The sequence below is a fragment of the Humulus lupulus genome, chromosome 1, assembly GCF_963169125.1.
Source record: "Humulus lupulus chromosome 1, drHumLupu1.1, whole genome shotgun sequence".
Taxonomy (NCBI): Eukaryota; Viridiplantae; Streptophyta; class Magnoliopsida; order Rosales; family Cannabaceae; genus Humulus; species Humulus lupulus.
The window spans coordinates 291,358,816-291,375,942 of NC_084793.1; the positions used below are offsets into that span (position 1 = coordinate 291,358,816).

A 17,127-nucleotide genomic window follows, 5' to 3' on the forward strand; every position below is an offset into this window, starting at 1 on the left:
CAATGTGTTTAGTGCGAGAGTGTTGAACAAGATTTTTTGAGATATTAATAGCACTAGTGTTATCACAGAAAATAGTCAAGGTTTTAAGATCAAACCCATAATCTGTCATCATTTGTTTCATCCATAATAATTGCGTACAACAGCTTCCTGCAGCTATGTACTCGGCCTCAGCAGTTGACAGGGAGATTGAATTTTGTTTCTTGCTATGCCAAGAAACCAGATTGTTTCCCAGATAAAAACATCCACCACTTGTACTTTTTCTGTCATCTGCATTGCCTGCCCAATCAGCATCACCAAAACAAACAAGGTTAGAGTTTGTTTCCTTTGAGTACTAAATTCCATATTCCTGAGTACCATTCACATAACTAATGATTTGCTTTACAACTGTCACATGTGATTCCATAGGATCCTCTTGATATCAAGCACAGACCCCAACACTGTAGCTAATATCAGGACGACTAGCTGTGAGATACAGAAGACTTCCAATCATGCTTCTGTACAATGTTTGATCTACTTTAACACCATTTTCATACTTGGTTAGTTTGACTGTGGTTCCCATTGGTGTTTTAGCATGTTTAGCAGACTCCATCGCAAATTTCTTGACCAGATTTTTTGCATATTTACTTTGAGAAATAAATGTTCCATCTTCTGACTGTTTGACTTGCAGACCTAGAAAATAGGTTAAATCACCTACCATGCTCATTTCAAATCCATCCGTCATTTTTTTGACAAATTCCTGCACTAAAGTGTTAGAAGTAGAGCCAAAAACAATATCATCAACATAGATTTGAGCAATAACAATATCAGAATCAACATTTTTGATGAAAAGAGTTTTATCGACTCCTCCTCTTTTATACCCATTCAAAACAAGGAATTGAGTTAATCTTTCATACCAAGCTCTAGGAGGCTGTTTTAGACCATAGAGAGCTTTTTTAAGTTGAAAAACATGATCAGGATTATGTGGATCTTCAAATCCTTTTGGTTGTTCAAAAAATGCTTCCTCATTCAAAATTCCATTTAAAAAGGCAGATTTAACATCCATTTGAAATAATTTGAATCCAACAACACAAGCAACAACCAATAACAATCTTATTGACTCAATTCTTGCGACAGGGGCAAAAGTTTCATCGAAATCAACTCCTTCAATTTGAGTATACCCCTGAGCAACTAGCCTAGCTTTATTTCTTATTATTGTACCAAATTCATCAGTTTTATTTTTGAAGATCCATTTGGTACCAATAACATTTGTATGATTTGGTCTAGGAACAAGAGTCCATACCTCATTTCTTGTGAATTGTTCCAACTCCTCTTGCATTGCTTTTATCCATGACTCATCATTCAAGGCTTCTTTCACATTTTTTGGTTCAAAGCTGGATGTAAAGCAAACGAATTGAACCAAATTCACATACCTTTTTCTTGTCACCATGCTTTCTTCAATATCACCTGGAATGAGATCTGAAAGATGATTCTTTTTAATTATGGCAGAAGGTTCTCTCTGTATTGAATCTGTGGTGATTTCTTGCCCTTCCTTTGTTGATCGATCAGATGATGTTGGAACAAATTCAACTTCTGTTGCAACAGATTCTGTATGAGAGGGCACAACATCACCTATTGTCACTGCAGGAGATTCTGTCTAAGAGGTTTCAGCAATAAACCTTTCAATTTCTTCTTCAATGGAATATTCAGAAAAATCTTTTAAATCATCAACAACAACATTGGATGATTCCATAACAGTTTGAGTTCTCATGTTATAAACACGATAAGCTCTACTATTCATAGAATATCCAAGAAACACTCCTATATCACTTTTTGAATCAAATTTTCCAATATTCTCACGATCTCTAAGAATGTAGCATATACACCCAAAAACATGAAAATAACTTACATTGGGCTTTTTACCTTTCCAAATTTCGTAGGGAGTTTTCAAAGTACCTGGCCTAAGAAACACTCGATTGATTGTATAGCAAGCTGTGAATATTGCTTCTGCCCACAATCGTTTGGAGAGTTTCTTACTGTTTAGCATTACTCTGGCCATCTCCTTCAAGGAATCATTTTTTCTCTCAACAACCCCATTTTGTTTAGGAGTCTTGGGAGCTGAGAACTCATGGGAAATCCCTAGAGATTTACAAAAATCATCATAAACAGTATTCTCAAATTCTTTACCATGATCACTTCTAATTCTCAAAATCTTACCTATATTGCAATCTTTTTCAACTCTTAATTTAATGCACAGATTTTTGAAGGCATCAAACGTGTCTGATTTTTCCCTTAAGAAGTCAACCCAAGTAAAACGAGAAAAATCATCAACACACACAAAGATGTACCTTTTTCCATTAATACTTTCAACTTGAATGGGACCCATGAGATCCATGTGCAAGAGTTCAAGAACTTTTGAAGTATTGATTCCCGTGACACTTGTGTGTGAGTTTTTTAATTGTTTCCCTAACTGAGAAGGTTCACATTTTCCTGCAGATTCTTTACCCAATTTGGGTAACCCACGAACTAACCCTGCACTTGTAATATTTTTTAAACTTTTGAAATTTATATGACCAAGTTTCTCATGCCATAAGTCAGTGGTATTACCTATGGTCGAATGTCATGTGAGGGTTGGCGAAAGAGTGTAGCAATTATCAATAGATCTATATCCTTTCAATACACTCACACCATTTTGATCAATAACATTGCAATCATCACGAGAAAAATTTACTGTGAAGCCTTGATCACAAATTTGACTTATACTAATTAAATTAGCCTTAAGGCCTTCAACAAGTAAAACATTTCTCAATTTTGGTAATCCATCAAGACTTAGAGTGCCTTTTCCAACAATATTACCTGACATACCATCACCAAAGGTTACTGCACCATATTTCATAGATTTGAAATTGGTGAGTATATTTGCATCACCTATCATATGTCTAGAACATCCACTATCAAAATACCAAGAGTTAGAGGCACGAGATTTATGATAAGTAAAAGCAGCAAGACAATTTGTTCTTGCTTTTTCAACCCAAACACTTTTTGATGGTTTTCTTTCAACCTGTTTTGTTTTACTATAATGTTTTAAATAATTATTTTTGAAAAAATTCATCATAGTAAAACATCTGGGCCGGATGTGCCCTTTCACTCCACAAAAATGACATATTGGAATGAACTGATCTGTGTTGGCCCTTTTGAGAAAATTGGTCTATTTAACAGATGTGGAAACAGATTTGATTTTTGTAGAATCACCTGTCTGAGATGTACCTGCAGAGACGTTAGCAGATGCAACTGAATACATGCCAGATTTCACAAAAATGGTTTTGACTTTTGATTTAAAACCATCAGATCCTAATCCATAAAAATTACCAACTTTTTGTCTTGCACCAATAACATCATCCAAAATCCTGGAATTTGGATTAAGCATTTTAACACCTTTTACCATGTGGTTAATTTCATTTGATAATCTCTTAATTTCGCAATCTTTTGCAATAACTTTATCCTCAAGATTCTTCACAGTGTTTACAAGATCATCATTCTTTTCCTGTAAGGATTAAGCGATTATCAGAACAAACCTTTAACCATTGATCATACATATCTTTGTATGATTCTTTTAGGGAATCCTCATCTAGATCAGACTCACTGGATTCACATTCAGAATTATCTTCCTGAATTGTGTTGTTCAGACAAACAACCCTTTTATTATCCTGCGAATTCAATGTTAATCCATAAACAACAGAGGTTAAAGCAAGATTTGAGTTATCTTCCTCATCACTACTTTCAGAGTCCTGATCACTCCAAGTAGCTGCCATTACCTTTTTATTTTTCTTCAGTGCGTTGGCACATTCAGATTGAATATGACCAAATCCTTCACATTCCCTGCATTGCACACCTCGTTTATTGTTATTGTCAAAAGGTTTAGAAAATTGATTACCTTTGGAAGATTTGAATGTGGGTTTTTTGTTACCAATCTTTTTCATGTATTTTTGAAATTTTTTGGTCAACAGGGCCATTTTGTCTTCACCTTCATTTTCATCTGAATCTTTTATTTTTGATGATTTGAGAGCAATTGATTTTTCTTTGGGAGCACTTGGATTTTCCTTTTGGCGAATTTGTTGATTGAGTTCAAACGTTCGCAATGAACCCATCAATTCCTCTACTTTCATTGTGTCGAGATCTTTTGCTTCTTCAATTGCTGTGAGCTTTGTTTGAAACCTGTCAGGAAGCACTCTAACAATTTTCCGAACTAACACATTATTTTCCAATTTTTCTCCCAAGGCAAAATATTCATTAGCTATATCAAACAGTCTTTCATAGAATTCTGTGAGAGAATTAGTTTCTGTCATTCTAAGATTTTCAAATCTAGTAGTTAACATAACAACCCTAAAATGTTTTACATCAGCAGTTCCTTCAAATTGAGTTTGAAGGATTTCCCAAGCTTTTTTGGCAGATTCACACTAGGATATTAATTTTATGTATCCTTCGCCAACGCCATTAAAGATAGCATGCAAGGCTTTGTTGTTATAACTGTACAATTTATCTTCAGCATCGGTCCAGTTAAGTTCAGATTTTACCTTTGTTACATCATCTTATTTAGATGGAGGTGTCCAACCGGTTAAGATTGATCTCCACGCCTTTTCTTCTTGAGATTTAATAAAGGCTCTCATCCTAACCTTCCAATAAGGATAGTTGGAATCATTCAGTAAAGGAGGATGAGTTATAGATCCACCTTCTGCAAAGAAAGACATTTCAAAAGGCACAAAACAAACAGAAAGAAACAAGTTTGCACTAAGAGTTTAGTGAACTTCTCTGATACCAATTGAAATTCCATTTTTAGTAATTACCAAATTAATTAAACCATGTGAATTAATTAAAGTGCGGAATGGTAATTAACTGTTTACACAGATAGCAGTTCTGTCGGGACAGAATCCGAACTTGTCACAACAGAAACTGAACACAATAAATAGACAGTGCAAAACAATAAAGAACACACCAAATTTTTACAAGGTTCAGAAACCCTTTCGGATAACCTACTCCTTGGGGCCACGCCTAGAGAATAAACCAATTAGTAAAGAAACAATGTGTACAAAAGCATTGACTTAAACAATGTAAGACTCCCTCTTAAACTACTGTCGCAATCTTGTTGTACTCTTCTCTACGAATCTGATTTGATGAAACGCCGATTCTCTTGAACTCCCTTCAAAGAATAGCGAGTGCACACTTCCTCCCGAATTGAGACTTAGATAGAATCCTCTCTCGAAGATCCTTATGAACACGTTCACAATAGACACTATCTGTTTACAATGGACTAGATAGATATCCACAAGTACTCTCACAAAGATTAAGGTGAACAAACTTAATCTCTACAAATAAAGACACTCTTCAAAATAACGTAATGTTTACAAATATTCAAAATGGAAGAGGTGAAAATTCCAAAGGCCTTGGCAAGATATTTATAGGCAGGGAAATCGTCCAAGGCCATCATTTTCTGGTATCTTTGAAATCAATTTGTGAATTCCTTTGGTTTAGGAAATCAGCCAGCCAGATGAATTCTGTGTCGACAGAAAAGGAAACTGATGAGTTAGCAACATAATCAGTTTTATGTGGCAGAACGAACATGATCATTTCTTTTGACCATGTTCATTTTCGACACCTTCTTTATTCCAGAATAAGCATAATCCCACATAATCCCTGAAAATAATCTTAAGATAATTGCATAATATATTTTTACCAAAAATTAATTTTTTGTGATAAATAAGGCAACAAATATATTCACACTTAAAGATATTTTCACATTTAGAAAATCAGTTGAATAATTTGATAATTAATCCGAAAATCAATATGGAGATATGCTACTAATTTTCTTTAAACATTTTAAAATATTTTGTCTAAATTAAAGTTTAGCCAAAAAAGGATTTTACAATTTGCGGTAAGAAGGTTCAAGTTTGGTGCACACACTCACAACTCTAGATTTATTTGAAGTAATTTTGATAACTCTTGTTGACTTATTACTAACATTTTGTGTTAATACTTAAGTTCTTTTATAATTTTTGACCTGAAATATATCATGTTGACATTTATTATTTCGCTTGAATTGCTAGAGACTAGCAATAAGCTGGTTGGAGGTTGTGATTAGTGCTCAAAAATATCATTTTATTAGTCTTAAAGTGTAAAAATTAATTAAGTTTTAATTAATATTTTCATAGATTTATTGTCATATATTTTATATTTGAAAATATTAATTTTAATTTAATTTGTGTTTAATTTTCAGGAAATAAAATGTATTTTGACACAAAGAAAAAGAAAGAAGAAAGAAGAAAGAAGAAAGAAGAAAGAAGAAAGAAAGAATTAAAATTGAAGAAATCATGAAGAAAATGACATTTTTGAAGATGGAATTGCCAAAAATTAAGCCCAAACAACCTAGGCCCAAGCCAACAGCTGCTCCCCCACGCTACCACATGGCAGCCTGCCATTCGCCAAAGCCAAGCCACACTGCTGCCTCCAGCCAAGCCGCCTGACGCTACAGCCCACCACGCCTGCCAGCTCCTGCCACCTGACGCGCTGCCCACATTGTCCCACCAGCAACTAACCGCACCTGACGCCTGAAGCCGCTGACGCGCTGCCACGCCTACTGACAGGTGTCCCATCTGCCTGGCGGTTGCACCTGACGCTCGCTGCGACCTCCTGATGTACATGCCTGCCGAGCCAACGAAAAGGCGCCACGTCACCTTGCTGTCTCCCACTCCACCAGTAGCATTTTTCCTTAGCCAATCTGAGGCTGACACATGTCCCACTTGTCCCTTTATCCATCAGATTTTGAAGCCACTTTCTCCACTTCCTAATTCACATAAATACACATTTTGGGTCCAATTTTCACTATAAATAGATGACCAAATGTAGGGAAAAAATTATCAGATTGGAGAGTGGAAAAAGACACTTTATTGTATTTGGTTTCTTTTCTTATTTCTAGTTTAATTTTGATTGTTTTAGGTGACAAAAATGAGTGAATTATTTTAGAAAATATTGGTGAGGTTAGAGTGTAGTTGTTGTACTTTTCATTCTCAATATTGATATTGATTCTTCTTATGCTTCATTTTCATATCTCATTAATTATTTTGTTTCTCATCTTCTAATTTCTTTTCTAAAATTATTTAGCATCTTTTACATAAGTTCAGTCATGCTTTTCTTATGTAACTTAGATTGTTAATTTATTTTAGTATATTTGTTATATTGTATGTCTTTTACTACATTCTGCCAGTGGTATTTTGTCGCTCTTAGATATATAATATGATATGCTATGAAATTAGGAGTTAGATTCAATTTAATCTAGATTATTTATTTTGTGTTTTTAACATATACATCTTCCAATTGCAATTAATGGTGTAGAATTGCAATTGTGTTTTGAATTAATATCAATGTTAGAATAGGTTTTACAACACTGCATCTCTACCTTGCCATGCTCTTTATCTGATCGCTTTCTCTAATCTATCATTTTAATTTCACAAAATCCATCACTTCAATTCTACTTTATTTTTATCTTTTATTTACTAATCTAATCTTTAGTTGTGTTTGTCTCTTTGTGGATACGACATAGCCCGATTACTACTGCGACCGCTTAGGAGTTTATTGGGCGATATCAGATAACCAAAGTCCCCGTGCGGCGCCACCCAGTAGTAATAGTCAGCAATCCCTGCGATCAGATAAAAGACGTAAGATATTGACAAAAATTGACAAAGTGAAATGACTCAGCAATAGAAAACAACTTACACTGGCTATCTCATTTAGCCCTCGGTTTATTATTTGGTCGGCCTCCATGGAGCTGATGCCAACGATGGCCTCTTGGCTGCGTTTGTGCTTGGAAAGTTTGTATATTCTCTCATTGGCCGAACTGACCATGATGCTGGTTAGAGTATCTTTGGGTTGAGTGTGGCGCGACTGATTGGTAGGCGCTGGAGGGTTAGAGTACTGGTCGACCGGTGCAGTTGGAGATGGCTGGTCGAGTGGAGAAGAAGGTGGTGTTGTTTTTTTTGTGGGAGGTGGCATGTTTTCCTTCGAAGGAGCAGCTGCCGAAGGACCCTCAGTCTGGGCCTTCTTTGAAGCAGCTTTGCTGCTTTCTTCGCGGACCATCTTGTTGTCTTTCTTCTTGCTCGAGGGAGTAGCAGCGGCAGTGTAGTGATTGAACATATCTTCAGACGACATACCTGCAAGTAAGGAAGCATCGCGAGCAGTTAGGCAATAAGCATAATTGGAGATGAAAGTAAAGACAAGGAAATTATAAGTGAAGTACCCGTGCTATAACTACTGGTCGCTATATTACTTACTGAACTACTACTACACTCACTCACTACCTGGAAGAAATTTGAATTTAAATTTGGAGTATACTTAAAGTTTCTGTCCCCGTCAAATTAATGGCAAGGAATGGGCAAACTATCTAAGAATGAGAAGACAATACCCTTCTCATCTGAAGACTCATCGATGGGTGTAGAGGGTTCGGAAGCTTTCTTTTTTCCCTTTCCCAAAGGGGCAGGGGGAGTAGCTGCTCGCGGGGTGTTGGAGGGTTCTCTGATTGTCACTCTAGTTGGTCTCCTTCTTGGAGGTTGCGACACATTTGGGTGCTGCTCGGGAATTTCCTCGCCGGCGACACTCCCCGCCGTTGACTCCCTCACGTCCTGGTGAGGAGACAGATGCCCGACCAATCTTAGGTTGGCTTTAGTGACCAGCTGTTTGGCGCTCTTCTCTATGTCAGTCATGCTGGTCAGTAGTGCTGCTCGGACCTCCATTTCTAGAGTAGGAGCCGGTCGCAGCCATGGACCTGAAATATGCTAATTCTCTAAAGGCAATGCGGATAAAATATAAGGAAAATAAACGACCAGGAAAACGAAGATGTTACCTCCTTGAGTGAAGGCTAGGTTGTTGGCGACCATGTCAGTAGTCAAAAAGTACTCTAGATGGTACTTCCCCACATTGGATTTGAAGGTGGTCTCACTAAGGAAAGTGTGGGTTGTTTCCTTGTGGAAAAGATGAAAAAACCCCATATTTTCTTAGTTGGGGTTGGATTTGAGGTCGAAAAAATAGTTGACCTCGTGTGGCGTAGGAATAAGCCACTTTTTATGATTGTAAAGGATATAGAGTGCAGAGAGCATTCTATACCCATTTGGAGTTATTTGGAAAGGAGCGACCCCAAAATAATTGGCCACTCCTTGGAAGAAATGATGGAGAGGCAGGATCACTCCTGCCTCAATATGATACCTAGACCAGGCGCTAAAGACGCCTCTAGGCAGGTTTTCCCTCTACTCTCTGGTGGGTTGAACTAAGGTTACCCCAAGAAGTCTGTACTTCCTGATATAATTGGCTATTGTCCTAACCGTGATTTGGCTAGGAGGAGCAATGTACCATTCGACGTCTAGTCGAAGGACGTTTCAGAGTTGGGCTTGATTTTGGATATCTGGATCAGGGGTATTTTCATCTCGACCACTGGTCGAAAGAATTTCAGCCCGAGGAGCAGGCTGATTTGAAGGAAGATTGGATGATTTATTTTTCTGGGCTTTAGACTTTACTCGACCCATGTTTTGAGGTGAGGTCGAAGGATTGTTTGGGGTGTTTTGAGAAAAAAGGATCTCCGGGATTAGCAGCGACGATTGTTCTTCGTCCTCCAGCAGTTGGGCCAGTAGATCGTCATCAATTGGCCTCTCACCTCCCCACAAATCTTGCATGAAAATCTGCAAACAGAGAAGGGGAGATGAGAATCTACGACCTAAAAACTTATGTTTAAAAGTTGGAATATTGTTGCTCGTGTATAAAAGTTAAGCTTTTATATGACCAGCAACATTATGACAAAATACACTATATTGCAAGCGAACAATTTGGAAAATGGATTAAAAAGCAGAAGTGAAAAGTTTTTCAGGAAAAACTTTTCGACTTTGAAAGGGCGGGAAAAACCCAGTTTTTTCTACAAGCTTAGAAATCAAATTTTTACTTCTATTTCACGCCCTAAAGTTATAATCCTAACTACCCAACTAATTCGTCATCCCAACAAAATGTTATTTTCCTGCCAAACTTAGTGCAAATCAATATGTCCGTTTACCCCAAAACAATTTCTTGCAAGATCATTCAAGAACTCAGGATATGAAACAAATATAAAATGGATATTTTATGGAATTTCAATGACTGGAAAGGTCGATAAACTTACTTGGATAAAGATTGGAGCAAGTTTTTGAAACACTAAGTCGGTTGGCTAGGCAGAAACTCCGTGGATCGTCAAGGTCGTTTGGGTCTCTGAGTTTTCTACGCCTTGTTCTACAGTGTTCTTGAGGAGAAAGTGAAAAGTAAAAAGTGAAAAATGATCCTGAAGGATTATGTATATTGATCGAGGGGCAGTTACCTAGGTAATCATAAGAGGTAATATTGAGATAAATTTTTCAAAGCATGGGGAAACGCAATAGCCGTCAGACAACCTTTGGGAAACTGAAAAGACATGATTGGTTGCCTTTTTCAAGAAGGCATGTGCAGCTCTGACAGATTTGGTGGGGTATGCGAAAGGTCAATTTCCTAAGTTTACTTTATGCTCGTCGCAGTAAAATAAACATGGGGGGAAAATGTTTACCCAAAATGGCTCATGATGGCGTGGCAAGAATTTATTACACGTGGTTAGCACGTGGCGGTGTCATAGTGAAGAGGTGTTGTTCGCCTATCGACTAGATCTTTATTGCTTCATCAGATCTCACTTTTAGATGCGACTAGTCTGGTCGCATACTTCAGTTTATTTCCTTTAAAGATATGTAATCTTGTAATAACTGCATTTATTATATTTTCTCTTTATTGCCTTAATACGCTGATATTAAGGATAATTAAGGCCCATTGGCCCATGTAACCCTCTTGAGCCTATAAATACGAATGAGAAGGCTCAAGGAGGGGACTTTTTTTTTTTTTGGGGAACCTTTAACCAAAATACTCATATAAAGAACATAGTGTGATTATCCATCGAAAAGTTGTAATTCTCCTAAGGCTGGTGAAACTCAAGAACCTGAGTTCTTTGATCATGGTATTAGGATTCAACATCAATAAGATCACTAAGTGGACATAGGTCATTACCATCGAGGTTGGGCCGAACCACTATAAATTGTTTGTGTCATTTTCTTTCCATTTGATTTTCTTCTTGATTTCCTCTTGTTCTTTGTCGTTTATTTGACTCTTTGTCATTGGTCAAATCAAGGGTCAACACAACGTCTCATAATTTGGTCAAGGCAATGCTTAAAAAGATATGGATCGTCCCAATAGAAGTTAGGAACCTCGACCAAAAATTTACGTTTATCTTGTGCACTCCATGCAGTTGGAAGTTCGCCAGCCACTAAGTAATTAACAATGTGAGCGTACCATGGCCACTTAGTGACTGCGAAGAGATGTTCATCAGGGAAGTCATCTTGAATGGCTCGGCCATCAGCGGAATCTAAAAATTCAAGATGAGATAAGTGGTCCGCTACCACGTTTTCAACTCCTTTCTTGTCTTTTATGGTCAGATCAAATTCCTATAACAGAAGGATCCACCTAATGAAACGCGCCTTAGCATCCTTTTTGGAAAGGGGGTATATTTAAGGCGGAATGGTTCGTAAAGACTGTGATAGGTGAACCAATAAGGTAGGAACGAAACTTGTCAAGTGCGAATACTACAACAAGTAACTCTTTTTCAGTAGTGGAATAGTTCATCTGAGCACTGTTAAGAGTTCTACTTGCGTAATAAACAACGAAGGGCTTCCCTTCCCTTCTTTGATCTAAGACAGCCCCTATAGCATAATTGCTAGCATCACACATGACTTCGAATGCTAGGTTCCAATCTGGGGGTTGAATGATAGGGGCAGAAGTGAGTTATGCAACGAGCATTTGGAAAGATTCCTCACACTCAAGTGTCCAACTAAACACAACATCTTTTGCTAGAAGGTTTGAAAAAGGGCGAGCAATTGTCGAGAAATTTTGTATGAACCTCCTATAGAATCCTGCATGCCCAAGAAAAGATCGAATGTCTTTAACAGTCTTGAGGGTGGGCAGCTTTGATATGAGTTCAATCTTTTATTGATCAACCTCAATTCCTTTTTCCGACACGACATACCCAAGACTATGCCTAATGGCACCATGAAATGACACTTTTCCCTGTTGAGTACCAAGCCTTTCTCTTTGCAACGTTTAAGCACAGACTCTAAATTGAGAAGGATTGATTCAAAAGAATTTCCAAAGACTGTCAAATCATCCATGAATACTTCCATATATTTCTCGATCATATCACTAAATATGCTCATCATGCATCGCTGGAAAGTGGCTGGAGCATTGCACAGGCCAAATGGCATACGCCGGAAGGCAAAAGTACCAAAAAGAGAAGTGAATGTGGTCTTATCCTGATCTTCTAAGGCAATCTTGATTTGGTAATACCCTGAATAACCATCGAGAAAATTATAGAAAGGATTACCTGCCACACGTTCCAATATTTGATCGATGAATGGAAGTGGAAAATGGTCTTTGCGGGTGGCTGAATTTAATTTTCTATAATCCATGCACATGCGCCACCCAGTTGTGACCTTGGTAGGAACAAGTTCCCCTTTTTCATTGTGTACCACTGTTACCCTTGATTTCTTGGGAACTACCTGAGTTGGACTGGCCCATTTACTGTCAGCAAAAGGATAGAATATTCCAGTATCAAGAAGTTTAAGGACTTCAGTCTTAACTACTTCCTTCATCGTTGGGTTCAATCTTCTTTGAGGGTCACGACATGGTATAGCCCCGTCTTCCAATTGAATGTGATGGGAGCAAATTAAAGGACTAATACCTTTGATGTCAGCTATTGTCCATCCTAATGCATCTCCTTGTTCTTGGAACACATTGATGAGTTGGCGCTCTTGTGTGGCATTGATCTTGGAGGATGTTATGACAGGAAAAGTGTTGTCAGCTCCCAGAAAAACATGCTTAAGAGCCTCAGGAAGTTGGGCCAACTTTGGTTGAGGAGCTTTTTCAATGGAGGGTTTTGGTGTTTCTCGATCTTGAGGGAGTTCCTCAAAGATTGGATTCCAAAACATGGTTCTTCTAGCCTGTGAGTGGTTGACGATTTCAGGGTTGATTTTAGACTCATCAGGCTCGGAACTTTCTGAAATTTGGAAGAGGTGATTAAAATGATTAGACGTGTATTTCGTTTCGACCTCTTCCGAAATAAGTGTATCGATCAGACATGATTGGAAACACTCATCGTTATCAGGTGGTTGTTTGCCGATGTGGAAAACATTCACTTCTAGAGTCATGTTCCCGAAAGAGATTTTCATGAGACCATTCCTACAGTTAATGAGTGCATTTGCTATTGCGAGGAAAGGTCTACCAAGAATGATGGGAATTTTGGACTCTATACTCACTTCAGATTGAGTGTCCAAGATGAGAAAATCAACAGGGTAATAAAATTTTTCAATTTGAATCAAAACGTCTTCTACTATTCCCCGAGGTTTCTTAACTGATCGATCGGCCAGTTGTAACACCATAGATGCGGGCTTGAGTTCTCCCAGACCTAATTGCAAGTAGATTGAATATGGCATGAGATTTACACTTGCTCCTAAGTCTAGAAGGGCTTGACCAAATTCCTGCTCCCCAATTTGGCATGAGATGGTGGGACAACCAGGATCTCTGTACTTAGGAGGTGTCTTGCAGTCAATTACCGCGCTAGCTTATTCTGCCAAGAATGCATTTTTCTTGACATGGTGCTTTCTTTTAACGGTGCACAAATCCTTGATAACCTTGGCATAAGCCGGCACTTGTTTGATCACATGCAACAATGGCAAGTTGATCTTCACTTGTGTTAAAAGGTCTAGGATTTCACCATGATTTTCCAGTACCTTTCCAGTGGATTTCAAAGCTTGAGGAAAGGGTGCCTTTACTGGAATGCTTATTGGCACATCATCATCTGGAGCGGGCATTGACGTACTCGTTGTCTTAGTTAACGGTGAAACCGTACTTTGACCACTTTGAGTAGAGATGACATTAACCTCTTTGACATTTGTATCTGGAGAGGAGGAGGTTTGTGCCATGTGTTGCCCTTTTTGATGGATTAGAGGTTGAGCGGGAAGTCTACCATGCTCTTGAATTGCCAAAGTAGTGTTTAGCTTTGTCATTTGGATTTTCATGTCTTTCATTTTCTCTACCATTTGTGTGAAACAAGATTTGAGCTCTTGATTTGAGGCTATTTGAGTTTGCGCAAGCATCTGCAAAGTATTCTCAAGAGAATTACTTGATTGCATGTTATTTTGAGGAGCAATGTATGCTTTTGGAGGTTGTTGCTGCTCAGACCTCCATTGGCTCCCAGATGCTTGGTTTGAATCCTTCCAGCTGAAATTTGGATGGTTGCGCCGATCGGGATTGTAAGTGTTTGAGAAAGGGTTATAAGGCTTCTTGTAATTCCCTAAAGCTTTGCATTTCCTCCTCTTAACTCACCAAGAGTTGGACACTCTTGCGATTGATGTTCCACCCCTCCACAGATGAAGCATGGATCTCGTGTCTCTACCTTTGCAGCCATGTGGTTCCTCTGCCTTCTTAAGATTTGAAAGCCTCGAATTGTTGTCTCAATGATTCAATTTTGCTTTTGACGTTGTCATCTTCCCTTAATTGGTAGATTCCAGTTGATCGTGGCTTGTCCATAGGACTCGGTCCATTCCATGTGTAGGACTTTTCAGCGAGATCATCGAGGTACTTGAAAGCTTCATTAGGATCTTTTTGAAGGAATTTGCCATTGCACATCATTTGTACAAATTGTCTTCGTCCGGTTGTGAAACCGTCATCGAAATAGCTTATCAGACGCCAGCTTTCATATCCATGATGTGGGCATTGATTTATCAAATCTCTAAACCTCTCCCAGACCTGATGGAAAGTTTCATGGTCTTTCTGGGTGAAGGTAGAGATTTTCCTCTTAAGGCTGCTATTCTTATGGGGCGGAAAATATTTGGCAAAGAATGCTTTTGTCATTTCGTCCCATGTTCTGATAGATCTAGGCCTTAAGGAATACAACCAGCTTTTTGTTTTGTCTTTGAGAGAGAAAGGAAAAAAATTTCAATCTCACAATGTTGGTGACATCAGGTCGGTTGTTGAATGTAGCCACCACCTCTTCGAATTCCCGTATATGCACGTAGAGACTCTCATTTTCTAACCCATGGAAGGTTGGTAAGAGGTTAATCATACCGTGTTTGAAATCGAAATTTGGCATATTGTTGGGATACATTATGCATGAAGGTGTGGCTGTATGCGTAGGATGTAAATAATCCTGTAGCGTTCTTGGTTGGACTTCATCTTGATGAGCCATCGTGGGTGGTTCAGGAAGTCTCGGTGAATTGGGAGAATTTGAACGAATGGAAGAAAACGACAAACTAGGAGAATTTTATAAAGCTTCTACTTGTTGTCTCACGAATCTCCCTAGTGCGTTTCTATTTCGTGGCATAAATATATATTTTTTATTTTTTAAGTATTATAAGCGCAAGTGTGTAATAGTGTAATAAGTATACACCAAAAATGTTCCTAGGCCAATTGGGAAGGCTGCCAAGGTACCACTTGGGGCCCAAGAGCTTTTCTAGAACTCCCCGAGGTTCTTAGAAAAGATTGGAGGGTAACGCTAACACATACCTTATTTAAGAACCAATTTTTCTAAGACAGAACAAGTTTGGTTTTTACTAATTTCCAAAATTACACAAATGTTCTCAATACTTTATTTTTTTTTTTAATTAAAAATTTTAAGTTTTTTTTCGGAAAAAAACCTAAATCTAGATAATAAATTCTAAACCTAAAAGTAAAATAAATAAAATAAAACAATAAATAAATAAAATAAATGAATAAATAAAAAAAATTACTAAGGAAAAATAAAATAAAAGAGAAATAAACAAAAAATTATACTACTTTTTTTTTTTATATAGAAAAAAAAATAATTTACTATGCAAACCTTTAATTATAGAATTACCTCCCCGGCAACGGCGCCAAAAATTAATATCGCCCAATAACTCCTAAGCGGTCGCAGTAGTAATCGGGCTATGTCATATCCACAGAGAGGTAAAATACAAGTAAAAAGAAAGATTGGTAAATTAGAAATAATATACTTTGAAATAATATAACTTTGAAAAAGAATGTATTTTTTAAAACATTAAATAAACAAAATCAAGGAATTAGAATTAGAAAGAAAATTTGGAAGGCATAAGTTTCATTCATGCAAACATATATATATTTTAATAAAATTGATTCATTCTACTCAACTATAATTCTACACCATTAATTATAGTTGGAAAATATATATAATAAAGCTCACCTTAAAATATGTTCTTTAATTAAATTATACTAACTTCTAATTTTAAAAACCTATCAGATTATATACCTTAGAGCGACAAAATACCAATGACAGAATGCAGTAAAAAGCATATAATATAACAAATATCCTAAATTAAATTAAGAGCCTAAATTACATAAGAAGAACATGACTAGACTTATGTAAAAGACACTAATAAATTTAGAATAAAAATTAGAAGAAAATAAATTTAATTGTAACAAAGATATAGAAATGAAGAACAAAATAAAGAATCAATATATTAAGAATATAATGTGAAACATGAACTTCACTCTAGCCTTTCCACAAGAGAATTTAGCCTAAAATAGGCTTTGTTTTCACTAAAAGAAATCTAAAAGAAAAATAGGAAAAAGAATGTTTTTCTTTCTAACTATACTCTCCACCTTAATTCCACAATCTGATGATTTTTTCCTACATTTGGCTCTTTATTTATAGTGGAAATATGACCCAAAATGTGTTAAAATCGTGTACTAAGGAGTGGGAAAAATGGCTGCAAAATTGGTGCAAAGTGGGACAAGTGGGAGACAAGTGCAGCAATAAAGGAGACACGTTGGCCACGTGTCATGCACCGATTGGCTTGGCAGTGGAGTGCGTCAGGTGCGTGGGAGACAGCAGCAGGCGAGTGGGACAGGTGGCGGGATCGAGTTGGCTCGGCAGCTGGCGCGTCAGGCATGGCAGGTGCGTGTCAGCACGTCAGGCGGCTCGTCAGCGGCTCGGCTTGGCTTGGCTCGACTCACGGCTCGGCTCGGCTTCGTTAGGTTGCTCAGGGGTGGCTGCTGTAGACTTGGGCCTGGGCTCGGTTTTGG

At 37.6% G+C, this 17,127-nt stretch overlaps 1 protein-coding gene and 1 non-coding gene across 2 annotated transcripts; one reads left to right on the top strand and one right to left on the bottom strand.

Moving 5' to 3' along the window:
* Nucleotides 1-418: 418 nt before the first annotated feature.
* On the bottom strand, nt 419-721 carry LOC133778954 (uncharacterized mitochondrial protein AtMg00810-like). Its single transcript, XM_062218966.1, has one exon. The coding sequence runs from the start codon at nt 719-721 to the stop codon at nt 419-421; it is 303 nt and encodes a 100-aa protein (XP_062074950.1).
* Nucleotides 722-14,806: 14,085 nt separating this feature from the next.
* On the top strand, nt 14,807-14,913 carry LOC133813465 (small nucleolar RNA R71). Its single transcript, XR_009884475.1, has one exon. It is a non-coding gene; the product is annotated as a small nucleolar RNA R71 (small nucleolar RNA).
* The last annotated feature ends 2,214 nt before the right edge of the window (nt 14,914-17,127 follow it).